This window comes from Triturus cristatus, chromosome 2_2 (genome assembly GCF_964204655.1).
Source record: "Triturus cristatus chromosome 2_2, aTriCri1.1, whole genome shotgun sequence".
NCBI classification, from domain to species: domain Eukaryota; kingdom Metazoa; phylum Chordata; class Amphibia; order Caudata; family Salamandridae; genus Triturus; species Triturus cristatus.
The window spans coordinates 1160559995-1160582664 of NC_140582.1; the positions used below are offsets into that span (position 1 = coordinate 1160559995).

At 37.9% G+C, this 22670-nt stretch overlaps 1 protein-coding gene across 1 annotated transcript in view; it reads left to right on the top strand.

Annotated features, from left to right (window-relative positions):
* The first annotated feature begins 6304 nt into the window (after window positions 1-6304).
* The window catches only part of LOC146863279 (uncharacterized), a 41254-nt gene continuing 24888 nt past the window's right edge, over window positions 6305-22670 (top strand). The window contains exons 1-2 of the mRNA XM_085643165.1: window positions 6305-6414; window positions 10794-15133. Coding sequence (XP_085499291.1) covers window positions 10837-15133 — 4297 coding nt within the window. The 5' untranslated portion in view covers window positions 6305-6414; window positions 10794-10836. The remainder of the gene's footprint in view (window positions 6415-10793; window positions 15134-22670) is intronic.

Here is a 22670-nt window from a genome sequence, read left to right on the forward strand (position 1 = left end):
GGCATTATGACTGTCATTGTCACCAAACAATAATGTTCCATTAATCATATTACATGTTTGTCTCTTTTGTATAACTAACTAGAATGTCACTTTAACCTTTGCAGAACTAATGTGAATTCATTTATGGAGTTTCATTTAATACAGCAACATAGAATCAAAAATGAAAAATTATACGTTTCATTTGTATTGACAGTAATACCCAACACAATACTACCTCTCTTGTGAGATAATAACATGTGGGACCTGGTCTTAATACTTTTGTGTCAAACTACAACTCCCAGGAGCAATAGCACCATAATGTTAATAGAAACACTATTTAAGTAGTCTGGTGTTGGGTAAGAGTGTGAATATAATCAGGACTATCAGTGAATTAATTCACATCCTGGAGTGCTGGACTATCAGTGAATTAATTCACATCCTGGAGTGCTGCCTACTTTTGTCATCATTTGGATTAACATATATATATATATTCAGTGAAAAAACCATAGGTTTCACACACGTTATAGTTAGGAATTAGCATTTAAAAAACCTTAGAAATTCAGTGAAAAAACCATAGGTTTCACACATGTTATAGTTAGCTGGACATTTTACTCGTAAAAAACCAATGAAATTGCCCCGTTATAGTTAGTTCAGCTAACTATAACTCGCGCGCCCGCAATGCACTGCTGATGACGTCACATATTACATCACTCATGACATGGTCAGTGACATCACTCATGACATCACTGATGACATCTCAAATGACATCACTGATGACATCATCCAGTGAATGTGTATTTTTCTGAAAATTAAATATGTTTTATATATGTATATCTCAAGGACGATGGAAGAATAAATGGGTATATAAGTGTCTAAATGGATGATTTGTTTTTGAAAAATTGATTGTATAACTGACTGATTAAGTGTATCTTAGTGAATACATGGCTTAGTGAGTAATGTTTAAATATGTAAATATCTGTATCAGTCTCTCACTTTGTGTATAAGTGGCTGCATGGGTTGGTGAGTAGCTACATGGGTGTCTATATAGGTTATTAGTTGGTTTTTTGAGTATCAGTCTGAGTGTCTGCATGGTTCGGTGGGGGGTATTACGTAGTGCATAGGTGCATGAATGAGTGACTCACTGTTTGTATGTGTTGAACAGAGCATGTGTGCAGGACTGCATGGGTGGATGAGTGTGTGTATGGGTGTGTTAGTGAGTGAATGACTGTCTCAATAGTGTCTTTATGAGTAACTACATATGTTTAAAACTAGTATATGTGACTATTGGTGTATATATGTGAGTATATGTGAGAGATTGAAAGAGTTCCTGTATGAATAAGTATGTGTTTCTATAAGTGATTGTTTAAAAGACTAAGTATGTGTAAGTTTCCGTAGAAGTAAGTGTGGTGGTGTGTGTATAACTGTATATGCAAGTAAATGTATGTTTGATTCTTTATTAGCATGAGTGACTATGTGTGTGAGTTGCTCTATGGATGAGTGGCATTGTGTAACAGGATGTATAGGTGTATGAGTACATATGATGAGTGAGTACATGTATGAGTGACTGTATTGGACTGTTGGTGAATGAGTGGATGTGTATGTGGATCTTAGAATTACTGAAGAGGTTGTTGTAACTGTTATTGGTATGTCCATTGTTTTGTAAATTTTAGTCTCTATTTTTGAATGTGTGTGTCAAAGGTTATATTAGGGGAAGAGGAGGTCTGCCACTCTATCACAAGGATGATGTCATCAGTGATGTCATCAGTGATGTCATTTGAGATGTCATCAGTGATGTCATGAGTGATGTCACTGACCATGTCATGAGTGATGTAATATGTGACGTCATCAGCAGTGCATTGCGGGCGCGCGAGTTATAGTTAGCTGAACTAACTATAACGGGGCAATTTCATTGGTTTTTTACGAGTAAAATGTCCAGCTAACTATAACATGTGTGAAACCTATGGTTTTTTCACTGTATTTCTAAGGTTTTTTAAATGCTAATTCCTAACTATAACGTGTGTGAAACCTATGGTTTTTTCACTGAATTTCTAAGGTTTTTTAAATGCTAATTCCTAACTATAACGTGTGTGAAACCCATGGTTTTTCGGTGAATTTGCAAGGTTTTTTAAATGCTAATTCCTAACTATAACGTGTGTGAAACCTATGGTTTTTTCAGTTTATTTTTTTCGTTTTTTTAAATGCTAAGTTACTTTACGCCATTCGTGGCGTGCGCGCCCACTTAACGCCACCAAAAGCACAGGGGGTGGGGTCAATGTGGATAGTGGTTTTTTATTTCGATTTTATATTTTTATTATAATTTAATGCAATTTTTTTTATTTCATTTTTTGTAAGCCTTTTTTTAATAATTTATGTACTATATCCTGCATTATCGAAAGGTTTTTTTTTATGCATTTTTTTCCGTGCGCGTACGGTAAGCTGACGCTACGCGCTTGTAAAATACGCGTACGGTAAGCTGACGCTACGCGCTCTGGACGTAATTAGTGCAGCGCGCCTACGTGATACGTGCGTGCCGTACGCGTATACCCGGAAGCAACGTCGCGGTTACGCAGGGGCGTGTAATGCGCATGCGCGATACGTGATACGTGATACGTGCGTGCCGTACGCGTACACCCAGAAGCAACGTCGCGGTTACGCAGGGGCGTGTAATGTGCATGCGCGAAAGTGACGTAAGCGCTGCGTAAGCGCACCGTAAGCGTCACGTGCGCTCACGGTAGGCCATGTGACTTACAAAGAACACTTTTTATTGGTTGAAATTACTTTCACTTCCAGAAACTTCCCACATCACACCCATTCCCCTCTTTACTGCTTGAAAGAACACTTTTCATTGGTTGATTCTACTTTCAGTTCCAGATTCTTCCCACACCACACCCATTCCCCTCATTTCTGCTTGTGATTCTCTAGGAGCAGGAGCTGGATTGACATTGGGATACAATGGCAGAACAGCAGGGCTCTTCTGAGAGAGAGGCCAGCAGCACCACCATGATCCAGAGAAGGAGGAAACAAAAGACTTCTTTTGTATGGGAGTATTTCACTTTTCCAGAGGGGGAGAAAAAGGTCAATGCTCCAAAGGTCACTTGCATACTTTGTGATCGTGTTTTATCAAGAGGAAATCCAAGTAGGAAATATTCCTTTGGAAATCACTCTATGATGAGACACCTTCAGGACAAACACCCAAGGACCTTTGCTCGACATACTGGAGAAAACTCTTCAGTAAGTCACCAGAGCCCAGCCTCAGATGCTCAGCCGAGTACATCATCGGCAGCTCAGCTGAGCCCTTCCTCTGTTGTTGGAGCATCACCTTCTTCTTTTCCTTTGGACATCAACCCTCGATTTGCGAGTGTTGAAATGAGGTGTACAAAATGTGGTGGTCTTATTGTTTTTGGGGAGGTCAGTCTTCCCCTTATTAACAATAAGATAGACCAGCATGTTTGTAGACGCTCATAATACTCCCATTCTTTCTTTCCTCCATCCCTGTATGAACCCAACGGCTCTTATAAGAGCCAACCTTACCTCACAATTTTTTTAATTTTTTTTTTAAGCTTCCCTTTTCGCAAAAATTTTTTTTCCGTGCGCGCACGGTACGCGTAATTCCGCAGGTCGCCGTGCGCGTACGCTACGCGCATACGGCGATTTTTCGAAAAATATTTTTTTTTTATTTTTGCCCTTGAGGGTCCTTCTGGGACCCCCTGACCAAGGCTAGGGGGTCAGGAACTGTCGAGCCTGCCCCCTTTTCACATTATCCACCTTTTTTATTCACCCCCCTGACAGTTCGAGAGAGAAAATGGCGGCCGCCGCTTCCTGGTTTCGACCGATTCGAATGTTTACTAAGATCTAACAGCCAATCAGAATCGCGCTCACGCACGCCACCGTACGCGTACCGTAAGCTTACCGTAAGCTTACCGTAAGCGCACGGTAAGCGCACCGTAAGCTTCCACAGATATATATATTGATTTAAAGGCTATTTTCTCAGGATCTACTGAACAGATTTACACCAAACCTACAAAAGGCACTTCCTTGACCTGAGGACTACCTCTCTGCCAAATTTCTAGTAATTCTGTTCAGCCGTTCGGGCTGTAGCTCGTTCTAAAGGTCCTATGGAAAAATGCATGGGAAAAACGCGTTTTGGGACCCCCCTTTTATCTCAGCCCCCGCTTGACTAATCCCCCCGAGACTTTCAGGGTAGGAGCGGAGCGTAGCGCCCCACCTATTTTGAGAAATTCGCGAGGATTCGTCGACCGGCGCCAAAGTTATTCAAAATAGAATGTTGAGGTTTTCCTATGGAAAAGGGGTCCTAACTATAACTACCTACTGGCGACCGCCAGTAGGTAATATATATATATATATATATATATATATATATATATATATATATATATATATATATATATATATATATATATATATATATATATATTACCTACTGGCGGTCGCCAGTAGGTAGTTATAGTTAGGACCACGTTTCCATAGGAAAACCTCAACATTCTATTTTGAATAACTTTGGCGCCGGTCGACGAATCCTCGCGAATTTCTCAAAATAGGTGGGGCGCTACGCTCCGCTCCTACCCTGAAAGTCTCGGGGGGATCCGTCAAGCGGGGGCTGAGATAAAAGGGGGGTCCCAAAACGCGTTTTTCCCATGCATTTTTCCATAGGACCTTTAGACAGGGCTACAGCCCGAACGGCTGAACAGAATTACTAGAAATTTGGCAGAGAGGTAGTCCGTAGGTCAAGGAAGTGCCTTTTGTAGGTTTGGTGTAAATCAGTTCAGTTGATTTTGAGAAAATAGCCTTTAAATCAATATATATATCTGAGCCAGCTTACGGTACGCTTACCGTACGCTTACGGTAAGCGTACGGTGGCGTGCGCGAGCGCGATTCTGATTGGCTCTTAGATCTTAGTAAACATTCGAATCGGCCGAAACCAGGAAGCGGCGGCCGCCATTTTGTGTATTTCACTCTGAAAAAAAAGAGTGAAAACAAGGAAAGGGGGCAATGAGGAGAGTTACAGACCCCCTAACAATTGTAAGGGGGTCAAAGAAGGACATAAAAGTACAAAAAAAACATTTATTGATTTAAAAAAAAATCACGGGGTACGCGTACGGTAAGCTCACGGTAAGCGTACGGTAAAAAAAATAAAAATAAATAAATGAAAATCAGATTTAAGAGTTTAGAAATTAGGGAGCTCTAAAAAGAGCTGTTGTGTTTATGGAGTCATTTTTTTAGTGGTACCTACAAGTAAGTACCGATGCAGAGTCTAAGGTTCAAGAGGAAGACTCTGTTCCCTTCATCATTGAAGTGCACACCATCTCCTCTATAAATGTCTTGCATGTCGTAACGCAAGTTGTTGTGGTAAATGGCACCCATACCATAGTCACGGAGGAAAGCAGAAACAGATTTGTTGACGTGCTTTCTTGCTTTGTCAATCTGTGGACAGAAATGATTGGACCAGTTCCATTTTTGCCTTTGGCATATGTTGGAAAACACAAAGGCAGTTTTAGGGAAAAGTGTAAACAGTTGTGCAAAGGTGTCCTTCATAAGCATTTCCAGACCTACCCCAGTCAAAGTGCCTAGGTCATTGCCACCACAGTGCACTATTATGAGGTCAGGGTGTTGGATTTGCATGAAGGATTTCACCAATGGCATCAATTGGTGCCACTTTAACCCTCTCTGACCAATCCATTTAATGTCTACATTTGGCAAAGCAAGGTCTCTCACCATATCTGTTTTCTCTGCAAACTTTTCACTCCAGAAGACATAGCTGTGCCCTACAATCCACACTGTGAACATCTTCAAAGGAGAACTGGATGCACTCAGGAGGTGTCTTTCAGTAGAATGGCAATATGAAAAGAAAGACAGTTTGGAAATGGAGGCATACATATTTTTTACAAAACAAAAAGAACTGATTGGCTGTTTCATACCATTCTAGAAAAAAAACTAGGCTGTATGTGAAAATTAATAGAAGCATGTTTTGTATTGGTACAAAAAAATGTGTAACCAAAGAACAGTACTATGGATTTGCAGTTAGGTTTGAAAAGTCAAGCACTCTTGCTCTGTGGAATTGAAACATTGTGTGTCGAACTTCTGACCTAACTGCACACAGCAGTGTTCCATGAGCTGTTGCTATGGTAGCAGGCAGAAGTCAAGTTGGGGGAAGGGTACTAGGCAGAAGTCAAGTTGGGGGCAGGGTACTTTTGGAAAAGGGTTGGTTTTCAACCAATAGAAATGTGTCATTACATTTGAAAAAAAGGGGGAAGCACTGAGATTTGAAACTTACATGTATATGTGTGGAAAAATAGAGGGAAAGTTTGCCATTATCTGGTTCTGCTGAGAGGAGAGAGGTGTACAGAACAGAGATCCTGGCTCTGATAATCTGCTGTTTGAGTGACACATTTCTTTCACAACTAACTAATTTTAAAGGTGAGTTTACAGTTTGAGAGGGGATGTATGTGGTAACTTAAGAAATGAATAATAGAAATGGGAATTGTTTTTGTTGTAGTTACACATGGTGGATTCATAATGTGTCAGTCTGTAAAAGAGATTTTCACTTGGCCCGAAAAAAAAAGAGCAGTAAGTGTGCTTTCAAATTGGCAAAGAAATTTCGTTTTGGCACTAATGTGAAAACATGACTGTGTGTGCATAGAAGAATTATAGGCAGAAATGTATTGCGTCTTGCTCTGGTGATTTCACAGTTGCAGTAGATGGAAAAGAGGAGCGAATTTTTGGGGGAAGAAGCAGAGGTTTAGCACACACCCATGTGCTTGCCATGTATAGTCATGCACAGTAATTAGAAGCGAGTGGGGTTTTCAGGTTTAAGTCTGTAATGCAAATACATTCAGCATCACTAAGGCTGGTTGCCCCTGCTGGAGTGTAGGCAGTCACAGAGAATGCACACGGTGGTGGTCTGAAAAAAAAACAGCTTGGACATGTGCATTTAAATAAATTTTAAAAAAAAGGTTTCAGAATGTGTCAGTCTGTAAAAGTGATTTCAAAGTGTAAAAAGAGATTTTCACTTGGCCCGAAAAAAAAAGAGCAGTAAGTGTGCTTTCAAATTGGCAAAGAAATTTCGTTTTGGCACTAATGTGAAAACATGACTCTGTGTGCATAGAAGAATTATAGGCAGAAATGTATTGCGTCTTGCTCTGGTGATTTCACAGTTGCAGTAGATGGAAAAGAGGAGCGAATTTTTGGGGGAAGAAGCAGAGGTTTAGCACACACCCATGTGCTTGCCATGTATAGTCATGCACAGTAATTAGAAGCGAGTGGGGTTTTCAGGTTTAAGTCTGTAATGCAAATACATTCAGCATCACTAAGGCTGGTTGCCCCTGCTGGAGTGTAGGCAGTCACAGAGAATACACACGGTGGTGGTCTGAAAAAAAAACAGCTTGGACATGTGCATTTAAATAAATTTAAAAAAAAAGGTTTCAGAATGTGTCAGTCTGTAAAAGTGATTTCAAAGTGTAAAAAGAGATTTTCACTTGGCCCGAAAAAAAAAGAGCAGTAAGTGTGCTTTCAAATTGGCAAAGAAATTTCGTTTTGGCACTAATGTGAAAACATGACTCTGTGTGCATAGAAGAATTATAGGCAGAAATGTATTGCGTCTTGCTCTGGTGATTTCACAGTTGCAGTAGATGGAAAAGTGGAGCGAATTTTTGGGGGAAGAAGCAGAGGTTTAGCACACACCCATGTGCTTGCCATGTATAGTCATGCACAGTAATTAGAAGCGAGTGGGGTTTTCAGGTTTAAGTCTGTAATGCAAATACATTCAGCATCACTAAGGCTGGTTGCCCCTGCTGGAGTGTAGGCAGTCACAGAGAATACACACGGTGGTGGTCTGAAAAAAAAACAGCTTGGACATGTGCATTTAAATAAATTTAAAAAAAAGGTTTCAGAATGTGTCAGTCTGTAAAAGTGATTTCAAAGTGTAAAAAGAGATTTTCACTTGGCCCGAAAAAAAAAGAGCAGTAAGTGTGCTTTCAAATTGGCAAAGAAATTTCGTTTTGGCACTAATGTGAAAACATGACTCTGTGTGCATAGAAGAATTATAGGCAGAAATGTATTGCGTCTTGCTCTGGTGATTTCACAGTTGCAGTAGATGGAAAAGAGGAGCGAATTTTTGGGGGAAGAAGCAGAGGTTTAGCACACACCCATGTGCTTGCCATGTATAGTCATGCACAGTAATTAGAAGCGAGTGGGGTTTTCAGGTTTAAGTCTGTAATGCAAATACATTCAGCATCACTAAGGCTGGTTGCCCCTGCTGGAGTGTAGGCAGTCACAGAGAATACACACGGTGGTGGTCTGAAAAAAAAACAGCTTGGACATGTGCATTTAAATAAATTTAAAAAAAAGGTTTCAGAATGTGTCAGTCTGTAAAAGTGATTTCAAAGTGTAAAAAGAGATTTTCACTTGGCCCGAAAAAAAAAGAGCAGTAAGTGTGCTTTCAAATTGGCAAAGAAATTTCGTTTTGGCACTAATGTGAAAACATGACTCTGTGTGCATAGAAGAATTATAGGCAGAAATGTATTGCGTCTTGCTCTGGTGATTTCACAGTTGCAGTAGATGGAAAAGAGGAGCGAATTTTTGGGGGAAGAAGCAGAGGTTTAGCACACACCCATGTGCTTGCCATGTATAGTCATGCACAGTAATTAGAAGCGAGTGGGGTTTTCAGGTTTAAGTCTGTAATGCAAATACATTCAGCATCACTAAGGCTGGTTGCCCCTGCTGGAGTGTAGGCAGTCACAGAGAATACACACGGTGGTGGTCTGAAAAAAAAACAGCTTGGACATGTGCATTTAAATAAATTTAAAAAAAAAGGTTTCAGAATGTGTCAGTCTGTAAAAGTGATTTCAAATTGAAAAAAGAGATATACACTTGCCCCCGAAAAAAAAAGAGCAGTAAGTGTGCTTTCAAATTGGCAAAGAAATTTCGTTTTGGGACTAATGTGAAAACATGACTCTGTGTGCATAGAAGAATTATAGGCAGAAATGTATTGCGTCTTGCTCTGGTGATTTCACAGTTGCAGTAGATGGAAAAGAGGAGCGAATTTTTGGGGGAAGAAGCAGAGGTTTAGCACACACCCATGTGCTTGCCATGTATAGTCATGCACAGTAATTAGAAGCGAGTGGGGTTTTCAGGTTTAAGTCTGTAATGCAAATACATTCAGCATCACTAAGGCTGTTTGCCCCTGCTGGAGTGTAGGCAGTCACAGAGAATGCACACGGTGGTGGTCTGAAAAAAAAACTGCTTGGACATGTGCATTTAAATAAATTAAAAAAAAAGGTTTCAGAATGTGTCAGTCTGTAAAAGTGATTTCAAAGTGTAAAAAGAGATTTTCACTTGGCCCCGAAAAAAAAAGAGCAGTAAGTGTGCTTTCAAATTGGCAAAGAAATTTCGTTTTGGCACTAATGTGAAAACATGACTCTGTGTGCATAGAAGAATTATAGGCAGAAATGTATTGCGTCTTGCTCTGGTGATTTCACAGTTGCAGTAGATGGAAAAGAGGAGCGAATTTTTGGGGGAAGAAGCAGAGGTTTAGCACACACCCATGTGCTTGCCATGTATAGTCATGCACAGTAATTAGAAGCGAGTGGGGTTTTCAGGTTTAAGTCTGTAATGCAAATACATTCAGCATCACTAAGGCTGGTTGCCCCTGCTGGAGTGTAGGCAGTCACAGAGAATGCACACGGTGGTGGTCTGAAAAAAAAACTGCTTGGACATGTGCATTTAAATAAATTAAAAAAAAAGGTTTCAGAATGTGTCAGTCTGTAAAAGTGATTTCAAATTGAAAAAAGAGATATACACTTGCCCCCGAAAAAAAAAGAGCAGTAAGTGTGCTTTCAAATTGGCAAAGAAATTTCGTTTTGGCACTAATGTGAAAACATGACTCTGTGTGCATAGAAGAATTATAGGCAGAAATGTATTGCGTCTTGCTCTGGTGATTTCACAGTTGCAGTAGATGGAAAAGAGGAGCGAATTTTTGGGGGAAGAAGCAGAGGTTTAGCACACACCCATGTGCTTGCCATGTATAGTCATGCACAGTAATTAGAAGCGAGTGGGGTTTTCAGGTTTAAGTCTGTAATGCAAATACATTCAGCATCACTAAGGCTGGTTGCCCCTGCTGGAGTGTAGGCAGTCACAGAGAATACACACGGTGGTGGTCTGAAAAAAAAACAGCTTGGACATGTGCATTTAAATAAATTTAAAAAAAAAGGTTTCAGAATGTGTCAGTCTGTAAAAGTGATTTCAAAGTGTAAAAAGAGATTTTCACTTGGCCCGAAAAAAAAAGAGCAGTAAGTGTGCTTTCAAATTGGCAAAGAAATTTCGTTTTGGCACTAATGTGAAAACATGTCTCTGTGTGCATAGAAGAATTATAGGCAGAAATGTATTGCGTCTTGCTCTGGTGATTTCACAGTTGCAGTAGATGGAAAAGAGGAGCGAATTTTTGGGGGAAGAAGCAGAGGTTTAGCACACACCCATGTGCTTGCCATGTATAGTCATGCACAGTAATTAGAAGCGAGTGGGGTTTTCAGGTTTAAGTCTGTAATGCAAATACATTCAGCATCACTAAGGTTGGTTGCCCCTGCTGGAGTGTAGGCAGTCACAGAGAATACACACGGTGGTGGTCTGAAAAAAAAACAGCTTGGTTTCATAATGTGACAGTTTGTTATACAGATTTTCACTTGCCCAAAAAAAAAGAGGAGTTTGTGTGCATTCAAATTGGCAAAGAAATTTCGTTTTGTGACTATTGTGAAAAGAAATGTAGTAATATATTTAAATTCAATAAAGAATTTTTTTTTTAGTTTTTTTGCAGGTATTGCTGAAGAACAGTGAACAAAATTTAAGATGCCTACAAAATCTCGAGTTCAAAAAACGCTAAAAAAAAAACTATATTTGAGGACAACTGGAGGACCAAAGTTAGTAGAAGATGCTGATGTTGGGAAAAAGAAAAAATCTTCTGGTAAGCAAAAAAGACAATTCCTAAACAAAATATTGAAAACAAACAAAAATGTACAAAATGTCTGTTCTCGGAAAAATGTAACAAAACCTACAGAACAGCAAAAAATTGAGGATTTAGTTAATGCAAATATACCTTCTGCAATTGAAAAGTTTAACATAAACAGAAAAACAGCATTTAAAGAGATACGTAGAAAAATGTTTCAGAGAAGAGTTATGTCCAATTTGATAAAGGATATAAAGAAATATAAGCAAAAGGCTAAATATTATAAGAGAAAAAAAGAAATTGAAGCCATTGCAGCAAAGGCATTAGAATTAAAAAGGAAACTATTCATATTAATTTTGAATAGGATGCGTACATTAGATAAAATGGTTAATGTACTGAAATCACAAAGCAAAAGCAAAAGAGTAGTGAACAGAACAAATTTTTGTAAAGTGTTTTTAGGAAAGTGGATGCATAGCTCAAGTAGTGAACCTTTTTTTAATGAAGAGAGCTATTTTCAAAGTAATAGTTTGCTGCATGCAGTTGACACCAGAGGTCGTTCATACGAAGTAAAAAATGGTTGCATAATGGAGAAGGAGATAATGGTTCCAAGAGATGAGGTACAAGTGATGGCAGATGAGGCAATGGGGAGACGTCCTAAAGCCCCAGTGTACACTTGGAATTGTAGTAGTATTTGCACTGTGCGTCAGGAATCTATTGACAGATTTCGAGAGTTTCTAAGAGAATATAGTAAAAAAAGTGTAAAACAAAAGATTAAGGTGCTTCAAAGTCTGGATCCATGCAGAGTGAGAGAGAATACTGGTTTGCAGGGTCATTCTCTTGCTTGTCTATCTAGAAAAGTGTGCAATAGTGTTTTCCATCATTTTAGGATGCTGGCTGTTCATCATACTGAAATGAGAAAGTTTGTGAGACGGTTGTATTTTGCCAAAAGTCCAGCAATAAAGTTAAATGAATTGAATAGGGCTCTGTTCCGAGGAACGGTATCAGATGTAGAGAAGGTTGTTGATGAAATTCAGTTTTGTTACTTTGGTCCTGAACAAAACAGTGCAGAGAAGGACACAGTAAATGAGGCAGAAGTGGAAGAGAATGTAGAACCTTGTGTAAGTAAGACATTTAATGATCACATAACAAAATTTGCAATAGTCTCTAATGAAAGACCAAATGTTACTTGTATTTGTTGCCGCAGAACTCATTATAGAAAACAAACTAGGAATGTTGATCTCTACAGAAAGAGTGAAAATGAAGATAATTATAAGTGGATGGATTTTGCAACATATATATTTCTTGAAAATTGTTTTGAATTGGGTGAAGATCAGCGTATTTGTAAATACTGCTACAACAAGTTAGAGGAAAATAGAATGCCGACCAGAGCTGTACATAATAATTTAGAATTGGATGCTATTCCTGCTGAACTTTCTGAATTAAATACATATGAGTCTATACTCATTCAATGTGTTCATCCGTTCCAGACCATAGTACGTATGGAGCCCAAAACTGGTAAATTACCTCCTTCAGATTTAGTGAGAGGTTTAAAAGGTAGAGTGGTGTATTTGCCCTTGGATTTGAAAAAAAATATGGAAACTATTGATGCGGATACTTTGGAAACTGAACCATTAATTATTCTGGTTAATGGTGTACCTACAAAGAATAAGAAGATTTGGCAGGAGCTGGTAGATGTGCGGAAAGTACAAAGAGCAAATTTGTATTTGAAAAAAAATAACAAATGGTATGAATCAATTTATATAGTAGAAGAAGAAGAAGAAGAAGATTTACAAGGAGATACAGAAACACCAAGTGGACAAATTGAAAAAGTGGACAAGTCAAAGGAAGAAGAAATTTATGAACATTTTAGCATACATCCTCTCCATTCGAAAGAAGTTATGGGAGACAATATTGATCTCTTTCAGATGAAGAAAGCAAAAGGAAATCCCGTGAGTGTATGGGAGGAGAGCTTGGAAGCTCGATGTTTTCCCCAGCTGTTTCCTAAAGGAAAAGGAGGACGATACGATGAACGTCCGGAACAGATTCCAGCTTCTGAGTATCGGACTACAAGACTATATGCTGAAGATCCCAGATTTCGACAAAGTATCCCTTATTTGTTCCATCTTTTATTTGAAAGCGACTTGTCTGCACTGTCTTATGCAGTAAATCACATTTTAAAAAGTGGAGTACATTTACAAAATGTGTCTGCTAAGGATTTTATGGAGAAAGTGCAGCACCGAGATGATCATTTGGAAACACAACTGATCAATCTGATGGCTTGTCAGCGTGGGACAAATGAATATTGGTACCGACGCCATGGTGAACTAAAATGCATGTTACGCAATTTAGGAACACCAACATGGTTCCTTACCCTAAGCTGCGCCGAGTACGCTTGGGATGATTTACTGGATTTTCTACGAGAGGCCAATTCAAACATTGAAAACATCGAATACAAGACAGCAGGAGAACTGTGCTCATTGGATCCGGTTAATGTTTGCAGATATTTCAATCATAGATTTGAGGCTATGATGTCCTTCATCTGCAATAAAAAAAATCCACCCCTTGGAGAAGTAGTGGATTTCTTTTGGAGAAAAGAGTACCAGGCAAGAGGTGCTCCTCATATTCATATGCTGCTGTGGATCAAGGATGCCCCAAAGTTTGGAACAGATACTGATGAAGCAGTGTTATCTTACATTGAAGAATATGCAACATGTGCTATACCTAAAAGCACAGAAGAGTACAAGTTAAAGGAGCAAGTTCTACGTTTCCAAAGTCATCGGTGTGGAAAATACTGTCGACGGAAATACAAGAGCAAAGAAAAATACTACACTAAATGTCGATTTGGATTTCCTAGACCTGTTCTTACAAATGGAAGAGTCAACAGTTTTATGTCAGCTGTGAGACATACTATCACAAGAAAATCACCTAAGAATACCTACAACCTTAAAAGAAAAGAAGAATCAAAAAATATAAATGACTACAACCCAGTCATTTTATCCATGTGGAACGCTAACATGGATATACAGTATGTTGCTGACAATTCCATTGCTGTTGCTCGATATGTAACGTCTTACATTACGAAATCAGAAAAAACAGAATTGAAGGAAATGTGGGAAGAGATTTCTCACGAGAAGACTGTCAGTAAGAAGCTGTACAGTTTCAGTTTGAAGATGTTATCGCATCGAGAAATTGGATCCTACGAATGTTCAGATAGATTATCTTCTGCAAGTCTCTACTCGAAGTCAAGAAGAATAATTTGGGCAAGTTTAGGCCTTGCAGCAATGAGAAATCGGGTACTGAAATCTGTTGGAGAAATTGAATATTTGGCACAGTTCGAACCTGAAAGTACAGATATATTGAAAACAAACATGTTGGACACATATTATCCCAAGAGAAGTCATCATCTGGAGAACATGTGTCTCTATGAAGTGCTGCAGAACTACATTTATTCACGGAAAGCTGCAGAAGACATCAATAATGGAAAATATAAAGTCGTTGGTGAAGAAGGATGTTTGGTGAAGCAAACCAAAGGAAGTTTGATAAATCACCGGAAGCTGAGTTGCGACACTACCGACAAGAAAGAATTTTACTACTTGGCTCTTTTACAGTTGTTTAAACCATGGCGTTCAGAGGATGAACTACTGGGAGAATTCCAGAGCTATGAAGATTCTTTTAATGCTTGCAAAGACAGCATACAATGCAGTACATTCTCAACTTATCTGCAAATGTTAAATGAAGAAATTGAACAGGAAACTACAATTGCAGCAGAAATTGCTAGAGACAGTTCTCAGGACAGCCAAAGTTCAGGAACATACAGTCAAGATCCCCTAGGACAACCAATCGTTGAAAATGAAGCATCAATAGCCATGAATGAAGTGGAAACGGCTATGAATCAAGCTCAAGAAGAATTTATAGACTTAGAAAATTTGGAAAGACAACTGAATCAAGAGCAGCAACAAATTTATGAAGAGATCAAAAACAAAATTGAACACGGATTTCTACATGAAAAAAAAGAGTGCTCATGCACATCATTTCATCCAATCAGGATGTATGTAAGCGGACAAGCTGGCACTGGAAAAAGTTTCCTAATTAAAGTCATCAGAAGCTACCTAAAGCAAAAAACAGATTCTACTTTGTCTTGTGTGGTTACTGCTCCAACTGGGTTAGCAGCATATAACATAAAAGGAATCACCTTACATCGTTTGCTAATGTTACCAGTGGAGCATGAGAACAAAATACAATTCAACAAGCTAACTGGAGAAGCATGCTTGGAAGTTTCAAGAGTATTGAAGAAGATGCAAGTTCTCATTATTGATGAGGTGAGCATGGTATCAAACTTAATGCTTGCCTTTGTGCATTTAAGAATGCAGCAAATTTTGAAGACAGACTATGACGTGTTATTTGGTGGAAAACACGTCATCGTTTTTGGGGATCTTTTGCAACTTACTCCGGTTAAAGGACAACCAGTGTTTAATACTGTGACACATGAAGACACGAAGAAGTCATTGGGAAGCATCGGTAATACAAATATTTGGTCCTTCTTTGAGTACAAGGAACTTACAACTAATATGAGGCAAGCAAACGATGAAGAATATGGAAGTATTCTGAAAGATATCAGGATTGGACTACTCACAGAAGCTGGCAAAAAAGCATTACAGACTCGGCTGCTACATAATTTATTTCCAAAGGAAGAAATAGTTGCAGAGAAGATATACAAGAACATTGCAGAAAACAAAAGTGTCATCTGCTTAATGCCAACTCTACGTGAATGCTCAATATTCAATGAAGAGCTTTTGAAATTGGAAAAGGAAGAGATCATGAAATTGGAAGCAGTGGACAAAATTGAGGATGGAAGAATTACTGTCACAGTAACAGGCAAACTGAAAAATAAATTGGACTCACTAGAGAAGAACATCTCCAAAACAGCAGGATTAGAAAAAAATCTATATGTTTGCATGAACTGTAGAGTGTTTTTAAGGAGAAATTTGGATGTTGAAAAAGGCTTAGTAAATGGAGCGATGGGAAGAGTTGTGGGTTTTATTAATTATCAGAAAAAAGATGGAATTGAATGGTTAAAAATAAAATTTGATCAGATAGAGGAAGTTAAAGACATTTGTCGTTGTTCAGTTCGTTTCATGCTTGTGAAAGACTTATATGTACGTAGGAAGCAGTTTCCGTTTTCTCTAGCATATGCTGTAACTATTCACAAGTCTCAAGGATTGACTGTAGATTGTGCATTTGTGAACATTGGATCTAGTGTGTTCAAAGAAGGTATGGCATATGTTGCTTTGTCACGAGTGAAAACATTATCAGGTTTATTCATGATAGACTTCGATGACTCAAAAGTTAGTGCTGATACAAACTGTGTAAAGGAGTATAATAGATTAAGAAGAAGCTATGCTCCTCATTTAGGTCAGTATCCTGTGTTGGAGAAACGTGTAGTTTCTCGTAAAAGGAGAAATGAGAATATCTGTAATGAAGATGTAGAGAAGAGGAAAAAAAAGAGGAGTGATGTAATTGCAAGCAAAAAGAATAAGGAAAATGAAGAACAGGTTGTAGGATGTCATTTTGAAAATAGCTCTGGTGTCAACTGCTACGCAAATGTAGTGCTGAATGTTGCTTTTTATCTGGAAAGTTTGCAAGAGCAGATAATAATAAATCAGGGAAAAAGATTCTGTTCAGAGCTCAGTCTCCTTTTTCAAAAGCTGAGTAAAGATAAAACTCAAATAGAAAGTGCTACTGATATTAGAAAACTTTTAGATGTATGTTCAGGACGAACACAGTTTTCTCAAAATGAACAGCAAGATGCTCACGAATTTTTGATGTATTTTCTTCAGGTAGTGGAAGAAGAAGGAGTTCCCATTGACATTTTTTTTGGTCTCTCTTATAAATGGGAACATAGTTGTGATAATTGTTATAATATAAGTGGTTCTATTGTTGATAATGAAAGGTTTATTTATTTGACATTGCCAGAGAGTAAAACAGTCACTTTTGCAAACTTAGTTAAAGATGCTAATCATAGCATGAAATGTGGTGAGTGTAATTCTGACATGTTATCAACATTAATTTTAAGGGAATACGGACAGTATGTAATTTTAATGATGCAACGATGTAGAGCTGATGGTTCAAAATTGGATACTTTAATAAAGAAGTTTACAGGACAGCAATTATCAATTTCAGGAAAAACTTTTGTAACTGTTGCAATAATTTTCCATGATGGACCTACTGTTACTTCTGGACATTACACAGTTTATCTAAAATGTGAAAAAGGATGGACACTGTGTAATGATTCCCAATTGATTTTCAAACAACGTTTGCCTTTTGATTTAGCAAATTCCTATCTAATCTTCCTGAAACCTAAATTTTAGAGAGACTTGGCAAGATCTGGACAAAATAATTTTACCATTTTACAGGATTACCATTGCAATTTTGTAGAAAAAAGATTTTTAAAATTATCATTTGGCCTAAAGGAAAGATAACCAATTGTAATGTGGACTTTTTAAATTTTTAATGCAATTTTGAAAAACCAATAATTTAGAGATTATCGGTAACTTCTGCACATTTTAAATTTTGGAATGTTATTGGACTGCCACTGGAAATTTTTTCAAAAATAATTTCAAAAATTACTATTTGGCCATGTGGAAAAGTAAGCAATTCTATTGTGGACTAAATAAATTATTCGAAAAATTTTCGTGAACCAAAATGTTACAGAGAATCGGTGAGATCTGGACAGATTAAACTTTAGAATTTTAATGGTTTTCCCTTGGAAATTTATTCCAGGGAAAGAATAAAAAATACTATTTGGCCTAAAGGAAATAAAATCAGATGTATTTTGGAGTTATTTGAGATATATTATTGTGAATGTACTTCTGAAACAAAAATATCAGACGGTATTTTAAAGAAAAAAGTATTGTTTTTAGATGACATTTTTTAAGAATAATATGCATTTCTGTAATGATAAGTTTAAGTGAGAAGAGATTCTGGGCTTTTTTAATACAATCTTTGAGATTGTTATTTTTTTTTGCCCGCTGTAAAATGATGAATGCAATTGCTTTCACAATTTATAGTGAAATGCAATATATTCTGAAAACAGCAAAAATAAGGCAAAAATATTTTTTGGGAAAAAATGTAAATATGTGTACTGTATTATAAAATGTTTTAAAAATATTAATACTTTTTTCTTTTTTTTCAGATCGATATAGAAAATTTTCGTAAACTACAACCATTTTAAAAACTATTTTTTAAAAAAACAAATGAATAAATATTTTTTTCAGTGAGTATGGTAAGTCAATAGTAATAATTGTAGTCTTTCAAGGACCTTGTAATGTGAAAAATGATTTTTAGTGTTTTTTTTAAAAAATAAAAAAAAAGGTACGCTTACCGTACGCGTACGGTAAAAAAAAAAAGTTTTTTAAAAAAAATGTAAAAAAAAGATGAAAGATAAGGTTGGCTCTTAAAAGAACCGTTGTGTTCATGCAGGGACAGAGGAAAGGAACCATGGGAAAATCATTCAAAGCTACAAATGTGCTGATCTATTTTGTTATTCACTAGGGAAACACTGGTCTCCCTATAACAAATTAGAGCTTTACAAAATGTGCAATGAATATCAACCTTCCGAAATCGAGGGTTCATTTCCAGAGGGCCAGCAAAAGGAGATTCTCCCCCCACAGATGAAGGGCTCACCTGAGCTGCAGAAGAAGGAGTAAGCTCTGCAGGTGATGGTCCAGGCTGAGCTGCTGTGGATGTACTGGCTCGTCTTTCTGAAGAGTTACCTCCAAAAAGTTGAGCATGTGTCCTTTTGTGTACATCCTTGAGGTGCCTCATCATGGTGTGATTCCCAAAGGAATACTTCCTGTCAGGATTACCTCTAGAAAGTACACGCTGACACAGCTTGCAAGTAACTAAGGGTGCATTCACCTTTTGCTGGCCTTCTGGAAAAGTAAAATAATCCCAAACATAAGAAGGTTTTACTTTCCTCTCTCTCTGCCTCAAGACAGTGCTGCTGGTGCTAGCCTCACTCTCAGAAGAGCTCTGCTGTTCTGCCATCGTATCCCAAAGACAAACCAGCTCCTTCTCCCAAGGGATCACAAGCAGAAATGAGGGGAATGGGTGTGGTGTAGGAGAGTTCTAGAACTGAAAGTAGTTTCAACCAATCAAAAGTTGTGTTTCAAGATCACATGACCTACCGTACGCTTACGGTACGCTTACGGTGCGCTTACGGCAAAAAGTACGCGTGCGCGTAAAAAAGACACGCGCTTGCGCACATGCGCATAACAGTCATTTCCCGGCACTTCCGCGTAACGTGCGCGTGTTGCGTAAGCGCGCACGCGTCCCACGCGCAGTACGCGCGGCTACGCAAAGTGCGTAACTATACGCAAGCAGCGTAGATAGATTACGGACGTTGCGTAAACCGTACGCTTACCGTGAGCTTACGGTACGCGTACTATAAAAAAAAAAAAAAAAAATCTGGAAATAAATTTTACATGTTTATTTTAAAAAATATATATAAAAAAAATATTTAAGGATTTTAAAAATTAAAGCATAGTCTTTATAAAAGATAAGAAAATTAAAATAAAAATATGTTTGAAAAAAATGAAGAATATAAAAAAAAAATAGCATTTAAAAAACCTTGCAAATTCACTGAAAAAACCATGGGTTTCACACACGTTATAGTTAGGAATTAGCATTTAAAAAACCTTGCAAATTCAATGAAAAAACCATGGGTTTCACACACGTTATAGTTAGGAATTAGCATTTAAAAAACCTTAGAAATTCACTGAAAAAACCATAGGTTTCACACACGTTATAGTTAGGAATTAGCATTTAAAAAACCTTAGAAATTCAGTGAAAAAACCATAGGTTTCACACATGTTATAGTTAGCTGGACATTTTACTCGTAAAAAACCAATGAAATTGCCCCGTTATAGTTAGTTCAGCTAACTATAACTCGCGCGCCCGCAATGCACTGCTGATGACGTCACATATTACATCACTCATGACATGGTCAGTGACATCACTCATGACATCACTGATGACATCTCAAATGACATCACTGATGACATCACTGATGACATCATCTAGTGAATGTGTGTTATTCTGAAAATTAAATATGTTTTATATATGTATATCTCATGGTCGATGGAAGAATAAATGGGTATATAAGTGTCTAAATGGATGATTTGTTTTTGAAAAATTGATTGTGTAACTGACTGATTAAGTGTATCATAGTGAATACATGGCTTAGTGAATAATGTTTAAATATGTAAATATCTGTATCAGTCTCTCACTTTGTGTATAAGTGGCTGCATGGGTTGGTGAGTAGCTACATGGGTGCCTATTTAGGTTATTAGTTGTTTTTTTGAGTATCAGTCTGAGTGTCTGCATGGTTCGGTGGGGGGTATTACGTAGTGCATCGGTGCATGAATGAGTGACTCACTGTTTGTATGTGTTGAACACAGCATGTGTGCAGGACTGTATGGGTGGATGAGTGTGTGTATGGGTGTGTTAGTGAGTGAATGACTGTCTCAATAGTGTCTTCAGGAGTAACTACATACGTTTTAAACTAGTATATGTGACTATTGGTGTATATATGTGAGTATATGTGAAAGTGAGAGATTGAAAGAGTTCCTGTATGAATAAGTATGTGTTTCTATAAGTGATTGTTTAAAAGACTAAGTATGTGTAAGTTTCCGTAGAAGTAAGTGTGGTGGTGTGTGTATAACTGTATATGCAAGTAAATGTATGTTTGATTCTTTATTAGCATGAGTGACTATGTGTGTGAGTAACTCTATGGATGAGTGGCATTGTGTAACAGGATGTATAGATGTATGAGTACATATGATGAGTGAGTACATGTATGAGTGACTGTATAGGACTGTTGGTGAATGAGTGGATGTGTATGTGGATCTTAGAATTACTGAAGAGGTTGTTGTAACTGGTATTGGTATGTCCATTGTTTTGAAATTTTTAGTCTCTATTTTTGAATGTGTGTATCAAAGCTTATATTAAGGTGAGAGGAGGTCTGCCACTCTATCACAAGGATGATGTCATCAGTGATGTCATCAGTGATGTCATTTGAGATGTCATCAGTGATGTCATGAGTGATGTCACTGACCATGTCATGAGTGATGTAATATGTGACGTCATCAGCAGTGCATTGCGGGCGCGCGAGTTATAGTTAGCTGAACTAACTATAACGGGGCAATTTCATTGGTTTTTTACGAGTAAAATGTCCAGCTAACTATAACATGTGTGAAACCTATGGTTTTTTCACTGAATTTCTAAGGTTTTTTAAATGCTAATTCCTAACTATAACGTGTGTGAAACCTATGGTTTTTTCAGTGAATATATATATATATATATATATAAGATAAACACAAAATGCCCCTTCTGACTGTATATGAACCTTCTGGAACAGAGGGTGGATATCCAGAGGTCTTGAAGCAGGTGAATCTGTGGCCGCAGATGATGTGCTCGGCTACGCTCCTGGAGGGTTGTCTCTTGTGACTCTTGTAGATTCACGAGCATAAGCCACAGGATGCACTTTTTGGAAGTGCCTCATCATAGAATAAATACTAAAGGAGTATTTTTGGGGGGGATCTCCTCTAGATAGGACAACTCCACAAACAGTGCATGTGACTTTTGGGGCATTCACCTTCTTCTGCCCCTCTGGAAAAGTAAAGAACTTCCATATGAATGAGTCCTTTTGTTTCCTCTGGCTTGGTGGCACAAAGGTCTCCTCTTCACTCTCTGTAGAAGTTTGCTGTTCTGCCATTCTCACGTAGTGGAAAAGCTGTTCAGCTCCTTCTCCCAGGAAATAAGAAGAAATAATGAGGGGAGTGGGTGTGGTGTTTGAAGATTCTGGAACTGAAACTACTATGAACCAATGAAAAGTGTTGTTTCGTAATAACATGACTTGCCGTGCGCGCACCGTGCGTGCACCGTGCGCGCACGCATGGAGCACGCATGCATGCACACACGGAGCACGCATGGAGCACGCACGCATGCGCACACGGAGCATGCACGCATGCGCACACGGAGCCGGTGCACCTACCGCGAAAAACCCCCAAAAAAACAAAAACTGTTTATAAGTTTATGGATGATATTAACTATGCTGTTCAACTTTATCCAAATTTTTAAAAAAAGAGCTGAGCCATTCCATATTACAGGATACAGTCAATCTATAACTATATACATAGGTAGTTTATTGTAAAATAAATATATAAAAATATAATAATACATACATAAATTAGCATTTAAAAAACCTTACAAATTCACTTAAAAAACCATAGGTTTCACACACGTTATAGTTAGGAATTAGCATTTAAAAAACCTTGCAAATTCACTTTAAAAACCATAGGTTTCACATATGTTATAGTTAGCTGGACATTTCACTCGTAAAAAACCATTGAAATTCCCCCGTTATAGTTAGTTCAGATAACTATAACTCGCGCGACCGCCACTCTATCACAAGGATGATGTCATGAGTGATGTCACTGACCATGTCATGAGTGATGTAATATGTGACGTCATCAGCATTGGATTGCGGTCGCGCGAGTTATATCATGCCTATGGTTGTTTAAGTCAATATATATATATATATATATATATATATCAAACATCACCAAGTTGCCTGCTGTGGAAGACGCCGCACCACAGGTAAGTATTTGCCAAAATCTGTTTATTGATGGAAGCAGCAGCGTGAATCACAACTTAGTCCACCAAATTCAAAAGTCCA